The following is a 10,611-nucleotide window of genomic DNA, read 5'->3' on the forward strand; positions in this document are numbered from 1 at the left end:
TTAATTTCAAATCGGAGATTGATAGATTTTTGTTAACCAAAGGTATTAAGAGATATGGGGCAAAGGCGGGTCTATGGAGTTAGGTCACAGAGCAGCCATGATCTCATTGAATGGCGGAATAGGCTCGAGGGGCCAATTGGCCTACTCCTGTTTCTATGTTGAGGTCGCAGGAGGCACTCTGCATCTAACAGGGTCTACAGACAGAGGCTCAGCTTCCTTCACCTCTCGGAAGAGCAGTGCTTCCAGAGGCTGAGGCTGTCACGTCAGGCGGTGTCAGACATCTGCAGCCTCCTAGAAGAAGACCTGCTCCCTGCTGGACCTGGTGGTCACGCGCTACCAGTGGCGGTGAAAGTCACTGCCGGCCTCAACTTTTTTACTTCTGGTTCCTTCCAGGGCGCTACCGAAGACAGAGCGAGGGTCTCATGGTCTGCTGCACGTAAATACACGAGGCAGGTCACTGATGGATTGTTTGCCAGGGCTGGGAGTTATGTAAGCTTCCCCGGCGAGGACAATAGCCAGAATGAGCGGGCACTCGGATTCGCTCTCTGGCTGGATTCCCGCAGGTACAGGGCGCCAGTGATTGCACACACATGGCAATCCGAGCACCTCCACAGCATTCGTCAACTGCAAGTGGTTTTCACCCATCAATGCGCAGCTAGTGTGCAACCACAAGCAGAGGTTCCTGCAGGTATGCGCCAGATTCCCAGGTGGCTGCCATGATGCCGTCTTACTGCGGCCGCCCAAGCACCCCGACCTTTTCAGGCATGGAACCAGCCTTAAGCGGTGGCCGATGGGTGACCAGGGCTAGCCCCTGACCCCTGTGAGCAACACCACCAACGAGGTGCACAAGCGCTACGACCGAGTGCCACATGAGCACCGTGCTGAAGATGCGCTTCAGGTGCCTGGAGACGCCCCTTCAGTACGCAGCAGCCAGGGAGGAACAAGGAGCTCATCTCGCGAGTATTCTAATGGCGAGCAGGCGGATTAGGAGGAAGTTAAAGATAGGGCCCCCAATGCCAGACCTGCTGATCACATCCCTGCCCAATAGCTTGCCAGTTCAGTTAATCATTCACGCAGTTAATCATTCTCATTTTCATTGATGGCTCCTGGGGTACAGCCTCTGTGTCCAACTGAACCGAGCTCGGAGAGTGCTGGGTCATCCGACACAGACCCTCCGCAGCAGCCCCTGCACCCACCCTCTGCCCAAGCTCACTTGTGAACTGGGAGCCACCAGGTGAGTTCCCACCTGCCTGTCTAACAGGAGCTGCCGGAGCACCGGTATCTGCTCTAGTGCCTGGTAACCATGTGTCCTGTGACACTGCCCCCTCAGCAGGGGTAGCTCCTCAGAGCAATCCTCGCCAGCAAAGGGCAGGGGCTCATTTTCATCGCGTGATGGCCCTGGAGGAGAGAAGAGATGGATAAGATTTAGACATTGAACTTTACAAATGTTGAAATACACATGATTAAGTTAATCTGAGGTCAAGTCAAGATGACTCAGGCTGGTAGGAGATGTGGGTCTGAGAGATTGATTCCGTCACCGTGCAGCAATGTGCTACCAGTCTCGCCATCGCCGATACTCAGGAAGGGAAGATGCCACTAACCTCTGAAGCCTCCTGTTCAGAGGTGCTGAGCTCCACGCGGTGTGGGGCTCCGTCTCTGATCCTCTCCCTCGCATTCTGTGCTCTCTCTTCTCCTGTGAGGGGGCATGGCAGACCTATGAGTGGCTCTTAGGCATGTGTGCATCTGACGGGCGCAGTACATTCGGTGAGGGTGACCCTCAGGAAAACGCTTCACGAGTGCCACTGGCATTTGATTAACGTGTTAGCGGGGCCATTTCTGGGTGTGTGCTGAGAATTGGGGGAGCTGACTGAGATGGGATCAGGTTACATGAGGACTGGGTGAGTGACAGTGGTGGAAGGAGGAAGGGGGAGGTGAGGAAGTGCATAGAAATGGATCTGGCTGCTGCTGATATTTAATGAATTGGCCTCTAATGCCCTTTAGGAAACAAACTCTGCCATCCTTACCTAGTCTGGCCTAAATGTGACTCCGAGTCCAGACCCACAGCAATGTGGTTGACTCTTAACTGGCCTCTGAAATGCCCGAGCAAGCCACTCAGTTGTACCAAACCACTACAAAGAAGTATCCTAAGAATAAGGCCGGACAGACCACCCGGCATCGACCTAGGCACCGGACACGACAAAGCCACACCCAGCCCAGTCGACCTTGCAAAGTCCTCCTCACTAACATCTGGGGACTGGTGCCAAAATTGGGAGAGTTGTCCCACAGACTAGTCAAGCAACAGCCTCACAGAATCATACTTTTCAGCCAACATCCCAGACTCCACCATCACTATCCCTGTAGACAGACCCACCAGGGGTGGCGGCACAGTGGTATACAGTCGGGAGTCCTCAACATTGACTCTGGAACCCATGAAGTCTCATGGCATCAGGTCAAACATGGGCAAGGAAACCTCCTGCTGATTGCCACCTACCGCCTTCCCTCAGTACTCCTCCAAGTTGAACATCAATTGGAAGAGTGGGGAGAAAGAAAGAGGTGCATGCTTACACCATGTGTAGCTTGTAAATCAGAAGGGATTGTGGGAGGAGGGGGAAGTGGAATGCGAGAAGGAGGATAACATATGAAGGTACCGACATCTTGTATTCCTTCAGCCCCGCCACTGGCCAAGGGCTCAGCCATGCCCCTGCCAAGAATGGCCAGCACCGTCTCCTGCAAGGGGGTGAGGTCATGCAGGCATGCCTGTCCCCCGCTGGTTAAGGTCTGCTGGCATCTGTTATGCGCCACCTTGTCCTGCAAGAGAGAGGGAAGTGTGACAGCGAACGTGGTGCAATGTGTTTGGGTGATATGCCTGTCATGGTTGAATAGCTGACAGTGTGTTCAAACTGTGAGATGTGGGTGTGAGGCTTGCAGCAGTGATAAGTGTAAGAGTGAGGTGAAGCTATGAATGTGAGGTACGAGTGGTGATAGGTAGAGATTGTTGGTAGGGGAGTGATGGGGGTGTGGTGCATTGAGCAGTGTGTGAGGCTAGTGGTACAGATGGTGGGATATGACATTTGAAGATGAATTCACTTACCTTGACTACACCTGTGAGGTCATTAAACATCTTCCTGCAATGAGTGTAGGTCCTTGCTGCTATACTGCTGACATTGACCGCATTGGCTATCTGCTCTCACTGCAGACTTGCCTGTTGCCCGGAGAACCTGCTGATTACCCCTCTCCTGCAGTTGGCCTCCTAGACCAACGCCTCCAGTGCTGCATCGGAGAACCTTGGAGCCCTTTCTCTGGCCCGTTGAGCCAACACTCAGTCATTTTTTTATCCAGTAGCCTCCACAAGAACTTCCACCACCTGTTGCAGGCAGAATGCACCTCCCCTTTAAAAGGTGCAGACTGCCTTTAAGTTGTGCAGGCTAGCTTTAATTGGAGCTAGCCTCGCATGAGCTTGGGACCCTGCTGAGTGTTCAGCACCTCAGCAGCGCATTCAGTGCTCGGCTGAACGTTCCAATCATGCAATGTAGCAGGCTGCACGTAAAATTCTCTGAATGGGTTGCTTTCGCATCACGATCCCTCCGCCCGTTTTCAAGGGCTACCGAATTTCTAGGCCCAAGTGTGTAAAATATCAGTGGTGTAAAATATCAGCGGTGTATACTGAGAAATACATAGAATTCATAGCACAGAAACAGTCCATTCAGCCCAACTGGTCTATGCCAGTATTTATACACCACACGAGCCTCCTCTCGCCCTAATCCATCTCATCCTATCAGCATAACCTTCTATTCCTATCCCCCTCATGTACTTATCTAGCTTCCCCTTAAATGCATCTATGCTGTTCGCCTCAACCACTCCCTGTGGTAGCGAGTTCCACATTCTCGCACACTCTCTGGGTAAAGAAGTTTCTCCTGAATTCCCGATTGGATTTGTTGGTGACTATCTTATATTTATGGCCCCTTGTTCTGGTCTCCCCCACAAGTGGAAATGTCTTCTACCCTATCGAACCCCTTCAAAAATATCCCTGGTGTATAATACCGGCAGTGTCAGATACCTTTTTATGGGGAGCTGACTAGAAATGGAGTTGAATCTTGCAGTAAAGCGCGGGTTTGTCAGTAGACGGCGTTCGTCCTCGGACTGGGCCCTTGCACTGCCTATCACTCCCTCTGGTGCGGAGTTGGAGGTGAGGAGCTCTTTTTGTTAGTCTGAGTGTAAAAGGACAGTGTCGACTGTGATGAATGCGCTGCTGAATAACTTTGTTTCAAATGGTTCAGTTCTCTGTAAACAGTAGCACTGTTTGCGATTTCAGAAAGGTCAGGTTTTTGGTTTAAGTGGGAAAAAATGTAATTTTATTTTTGCCTAAAGTATCCATGATGTAACTAAATTAATCCTTCAGAAGTGAACCATACAGAGACATCTAGGCACAATAAGATATTGATTACAATCATTTGGTTGTATGTCAATCTGATTAATGGTCCCCTTGTATTATCTTGAAATCCTGAATTGTGAATGGGTGCAGAGAGACATCTGATCTCTGAGCATCCTTGGCAGTAAAGTGTGTCCCGGACAGGCATGTGAGTTGGCCTTGCAATGGTATGAATATTTAATTAATAATTAGTCATGTAATGCCTCCTCAGGAGTGATTATCCCTGGAACTGGTTTGTGAATTTAATTATTAGCAGCCTTTTTGTTTCCACGTCCCCTCATTACTGTCAGGATTGATGCAACATAAACTTCATTAAAAATTAAAGCTAGAGTCTTAATTACAAGGCTACCCTGACTGAAGTTAGAATTAGCCAAGTCAGTGATGTGCAAATGAGTGCATTATTTAAGAAAGATGCTGGAAGTAGTTATGCTAATTTAGCAGGTTCACAGTAGTAGACCTTTTCACTTGTGGTTGCATATTCATTAAATGCACTATGCAAATTTAATGCAGCAACCTTACTAATGCCTTGTTAATTTATTCCGATTTATTGAGTACGACTTGTATCAAGTGCAAATTTAATTACTCTATCTCCTTGCATGTTGCAAGAAGTTAGTTGAGGTTTAGAGTGTGTAAATCTGGATTACTGCAGTTTGATCGAGAATGTGGTATCAAAGGACAGGATTTTTATAACTGTGCTTGAAAGGATGTTTGATTTACTTATGGAATGATCTAAGAAATCACTAAAATTACACTTGCAGTTTCCCAAAAGGAAAGTAAAAGTCTCAGTTGTATTAAGTGAAGAGCGAAGCAATGCTGAGTCTACAGTCTAATGGATATAATGGGCCAGCAGAGATGGGAAGGGTTATTCACCGAGATGCAAGTGTCACGTCGTGGCGTAGCAGTAAATTAATTTGCTGCAGTTTGCCCCCATGTAAAGTCAGTGACTGTATGGTTCGTGCTGAAGTGACGTGAAAGCCAATCGCTTCACGTTCTGTTACGTTCAATAGGGAATTCAGAAGAAACCTCTTTACCCAGAGAGTGTGTGAGAATGTGGAACTCACTACCACAGGGAGTGGTTGAGGCGAATAGTATAGATACATTTAAGGGGAGGCTGGACAAGCATATGAGAGAGAAGGAATAGAGGGTTACGCTGATAGAGTTAGATGAGGAGAGACTGGAGGAGGCTCGAGTGGAGCATAAACGCCGGCATGGACTGGTTGGGCCGAATGGCCTGTTTCTGTGCCGTATATCCTGTGTAATCCTACACGTTCTCTACATAGCTCAAGTCATGAATTCCATTTCTAGAACAAGTCAGGATTTCAAAGTTCTTGGACTAATGGCAGCAACGTAAGGAGCTAAAGAACAAACGGCAGCATTACAGAAGGGAATCAGACTATTGAAATGGAAATGCTAAGTAGAAAAGCCGAGTGCCAATCTGGTGGAATGTGTCCACACAGAGAGGCAACGTACAGTTGTGCTGGGGCACCCTCTTCACCCAGTAGCTGCCATTTTGCACATACTTATGGCAGCATCTGAGTTGGGAGTGGGGAGGTTCCTATCTGTTCACACTGCCTTTGTGCACCCGAACAACAGGAGTACGTGGTCAAGGGGAGGGAGTTAGCACATTTGATACTTGATGCATGTGGTGATATTCCTGATAAAATAAGATGGTTAGCAGTGTCTTCCAGATAGAATGACCCTGATATTAACCCAGGGATGGGATCGCGCTGTGCGAGATTGTTAGCGGGCGATGAGAGCACAGCGTCACGTGGCTGATTTAGCAGCCAGATGTAATTTAAATAAAGGCCCCTGGGTTCCTCGGCAGAATGACCAGTCAGGGGTTGTAACACCCACCTGCCAGATGCAAAGTCCCTGCCAGTATTTCAAGGCGCAATCCAGATCAGTATGGGGGCTGCAGGAGTCGATTAGTGAAAACTGAATTACCATTGGAAGGTTTTCTGACAAGAGGCAGAGATCTCATGTGCACCGAACATACGTGTGCACGGCGATCATACCCATGTACGTGGGGGCGATCATACCCGGGTACGTGGGGTGATCATACCCGGGTACGTGGGGCGATCATACCCGGGTACGTGGGGTGATCATACCCGGGTACGTGGGGCGATCATATCCGGGTACGTGGGGCGATCATACCCGGGTACGTGGGGCGATCATACCCGGGTACGTGGGGGCGATCATACCCGGGTACGTGGGGTGATCATACCCGGGTACGTGGGGCGATCATACCCGGGTACGTGGGGTGATCATACCCGGGTACGTGGGGCGATCATATCCGGGTACGTGGGGCGATCATACCCGGGTACGTGGGGCGATCATACCCGGGTACGTGGGGCGATCATACCCGGGTACGTGAGGCGATCATACCCGGGTACGTGGGGCGATCATACCCGGGTACGTGGGGCGATCATACCCGGGTACGTTGGGCGATCATACCAGGGTACGTTTGTAGGGGGTGGTGTGTGGGGTCAGCTTCACCTCTGACTTATGAGTCACTCCCACTCCCTTGGATCTAGAGCTTGGACTGTTTTGGGGGTTGTGGTAAAAGTGCAAGAACTTTGAATTTTATTTGAGAAAGATAAATACAACACAATAATCTGAACACTCTAATAAAATGGGGAAACACTTTCGCATACACGAGGGAAAATTACAGCAGACATTTATCTCACCCCTCCCAATCCCACCTTACTAGTTACCAGGGATAATGCTCACCAAAATGACTCCGTGACAGTTGAGCTGGTTCACGGCTTTGGGGTTCGCTAGATGTGTCGGTTGGGGCCTGCCGTACCCTGGACATGGTAGAGGACTTCACCTGCGTATCTGGTCAGTCTGCGCGAGTCCGCTGATGCGGTAGGGTGCGTATTGGCTTTCTCAGGTGAGTACACAATTTTCTTTGGTTAGAAATAGGGCTTGGGGTCTTTTTGAATAAAATCTTACCCAGGGGTAAGTCAGAATAGTTTGTAAAGTGGAAAAAACTTGCGGATCTTCAGTTTCTTCCGAGTTGGTTTTCCGTTGGTCGCGGTGGCCCAATATTACCCGGTTGGCTGAGGTTAATATTCGGTTGGTTGTTTCGTGGGGCGCTTGGTGCCGCGAGGTGTCCGATGGTGTTTTACTTGTTCAGGAGAGAGAACTGCTTTGAGATGCTTGCTCCTTGATCTTGATGTTACTCAACGATGGCTCTTTTTGAACTTGTACTTGGAACTGTTTCTCCTGTTTGAACTCCTTTGAACACCTTTGAACACTTCGAACTCACAACTTGCTGAACTGTACTTTTTGAACTGTTTGAACAGGCCTCCAATTATACTAATCGAGGCCTGCTAATCTGCGCACCGAGTCAGTTTAGGTTTATTGTTAGATTTTGGCGGGCTCGTTAACATTGAGTTGTGCAAATTGTTTAAGCGGTTTCAGGTTGGCTTCCTGAGCTGTTGAAGTTGTTTAAAAATGTGAGAAGTGGTTTCAGGAGGGTTTTCCTGAGCTGTTGAGCTCTTATTTAATTGTAGTGAATTGTCTTCAGGCTTTGAGTTTCCTGTGGGGCCTGAGATTCTTTGTAGGTTGGCGAAGTGATTTGTTTTATGCAAGTTTTTGGATGGGTCCTGTGAGGCTGTTCTTCCGTGGGTCCATTGTTAGCATGTAAATTTCTTGATAGGGGCTGAGTGACGTTTATAGTTCCCCCAGACAGTTTGACTATCTCGCATACTCAAACTGTCTACTGCAGAGGTAGATCCCAAATTCTATAACAGCCTTATTCCCAAACATGCCCGAACATGCCTTTTAAAATGCCAAGTCCGTTTCTAACCTTGAATCTCCTTGTTAGGCCCAACATGCACTTTTATCACTCCTGAAGTTTTTAGCAAGGGACCAAAGTCATTTTTAATAGGGTTTTCTTTTGTTTTGGGGGATCTGTTAATTTTGAGAATCTTACAGTCCTCCCTATGATATTTTACTCATTAGAGTATCATACTGGGTGAGCAAAATTCCTGATCCCTTTGAACCAACCTTCCCCTGTATTTTACCTATCTAAAACCCCAAAACACATATTCCCCTTTTGGTGTAGTGTTCAGATACATAAAATTTGGTTACATTCATATCCAAGCGCGGAGGGGGTCCAACACCCCTGCACCACTTGGAAGAAAAAATATGGTACATACATAGAAAAGAAAAATACACGGTCACAATCTTTATTTTTAATAACGATTAAGGCTCGTCTCATACCTGGTCATAGACTTTATTTTGATGCTTGTCCCATGCTCTCTCATGTTGGGATCTGAGCATTCTGTCCCTCCCCTTGCACTTTGTGCATAGTAAGTAGAAAACTATACCGAGCTGGCAGACTACTAAAATGTGGGTAGCCATTCTGATCCAAGAAGGGCCCTCTATATTTTCAAAAATATCCCACCATGGTGGAACTACGATATCCAAGATCTTGGCCCCTATCTCGACTGTCTTCTGTTCTAGTGTGTAGAAATGTTTTTGTGATATAACAACTGCTTTTAGTAGAGCGGTGAGATGTTCGGGTAGAGGGGGAATTTCATAACCGAAATGTGTGACATAGTTTTGCAGGTTGGTAATGTTTTCAGTTACAGTGAGGTGAACAGTGGAGGGTTCAGGAATGGGGACAATCTGTTCCTGGGACACTTGAACTTCTGCCTCGGGTTTAAAACAGAAACTGCTGTCACTCACCGGACACCAGATGTGCTGTCCATGCTGGTAGTGGGCCGCACTTGTAGTGACACAATATGTCCCACCTCCTATGAATGCTACCTGTGGGGGAACATGGCCTTGTGCCATTACCTCCATGGTACAGTTCACAGGTCGTGCGCCAACAGCTTTAAACCCGCACTGTGGTCTAGAATAGACATTCAAGTGCTGGGGACACAATATTATGTGTGCTCCACGGCTCCGGCACCCAGAGAGGTCAGTACCTGTCATAGCGTGCTCCCACTTTATGACATAAGGTGGGACCGCTGCGAAACGGACGTGTGCACCTCCCTGAATGATCCCAATATTCTCCACCCTGTATACCGGTGCGGGTCGGGCTGTCCCACCCATGACCGGCATCCTCACTACTATCCCCATGATAGTGTGATTGGAACGTCCACAATCTACTGGGACAGGGTAGGCTTCAGAGGCTAGACGGAACTGACACGGGCTCAGCGAATTACTAAACGGGTGGAGGGCTGCGAGGTGCTTGTTGCTAATCCAGGAGGGGATTAAACCTTGTTTTAAATCCTCCAGGTTGCTACGGCCCTCGCCCAGCAACCATGCCCCGTTTAGCACACACACCTCATTCTGTGCAGCCTGATCCGAAGCATTCCTGTCCTCCCGTATGAGGGCATTTACTGTTTTAGCATGACTCTCCAGTTCAGCAATGATTTCTTTTAAATGGACCGTCATAGCTTGGTCCTTGTGTAGCTTTGAGCCCACCACTGTGTTCTCCTCTGTTAGGATCTTTCGTAATTGGGTTTTTAAGCCATTTATCTGTGTTTGCAGCTCTGTATCGTCTAGGCTATTTATTACAGAGGACCCTGTATTATAAGTGGTGAAAATATCATTCCAGGTTCCCCTCCTTTGTCTCCCTGCGCCCTTAGTATGCTCAGCCTGTAAAGTGTACAGCTCTGCTTTGTCTACGTTGACAAAGTCAAATTCGTAAAATTTCCTAAACATTTCCTTTAGTAGGGCCTGGTATAACTGTTCTGTCTCCTTAGGACACCATACAGGTAAGGTTTAGGATAACTGAAGCTACTGCATAGTGTACCCCCTGGTATAGTACCTTTTTGGTCGGCACTAATACTAACCCATTCCCTGGTCCCTTGGTGGTGGTAGTAGGACACCTCTGTACTATGGTCTGTGATGTCGTGGTCGTGGGCAGGGGCTTTCAGGTGCGTGCTACGAGTTTGGTGGCGTTGACTGGGATCGGCGAGTGTGGGACCGCGCACGCTTGCAGGCTAGAATCCCACCCCATCCCCTTCCCGGTACCTTGCCATTGTCTGGAGAAGATGATGGATATGCCTGTGGGGCAGGCTCTCTCTGATCCCCACATGCAGATATAGATTCCCTGTTCCGACTCCCACCACTTATCCCAACACACACTCACTCCCTCTTGGGTCCCTGTAATCGTCTGGTGGGTGTCGTTCCCCAGTCGTTCCCAGTCGGCTGTACGGTCC

General features: G+C 48.6%; 1 protein-coding gene across 1 annotated transcript; it reads right to left on the minus strand.

The window, feature by feature from the left end:
• Positions 1-5,690: 5,690 nt before the first annotated feature.
• LOC147097273 (uncharacterized) lies at positions 5,691-10,111 on the minus strand. Its single transcript, XM_085971989.1, has 2 exons — positions 9,128-10,111; positions 5,691-5,762 (listed from the first exon to the last, which is right to left on the minus strand). The coding sequence occupies exons 1-2, from the start codon at positions 10,109-10,111 to the stop codon at positions 5,691-5,693; spliced, it is 1,056 nt and encodes a 351-aa protein (XP_085828115.1).
• Between the last annotated feature and the right edge of the window lie 500 nt (positions 10,112-10,611).

Source organism: Somniosus microcephalus, chromosome 32, assembly GCF_052327205.1.
Source record: "Somniosus microcephalus isolate GS21.2 chromosome 32, FLI_Smic_1.0, whole genome shotgun sequence".
Taxonomy (NCBI): Eukaryota; Metazoa; Chordata; class Chondrichthyes; order Squaliformes; family Somniosidae; genus Somniosus; species Somniosus microcephalus.

Bases quoted from the DNA above. Each gene is read 5' to 3' on its own strand.
- LOC147097273 (XM_085971989.1), bottom strand. From the start codon at position 10,111: ATGTTTAGGAAATTTTACGAATTTGACTTTGTCAACGTAGACAAAGCA. The intron at 5,763-9,127 runs GTGAGTGACAGC...TGCTGCCATTAG, and splicing joins GACAGCACATCTGGTGTCCG to TCCAAGAACTTTGAAATCCT.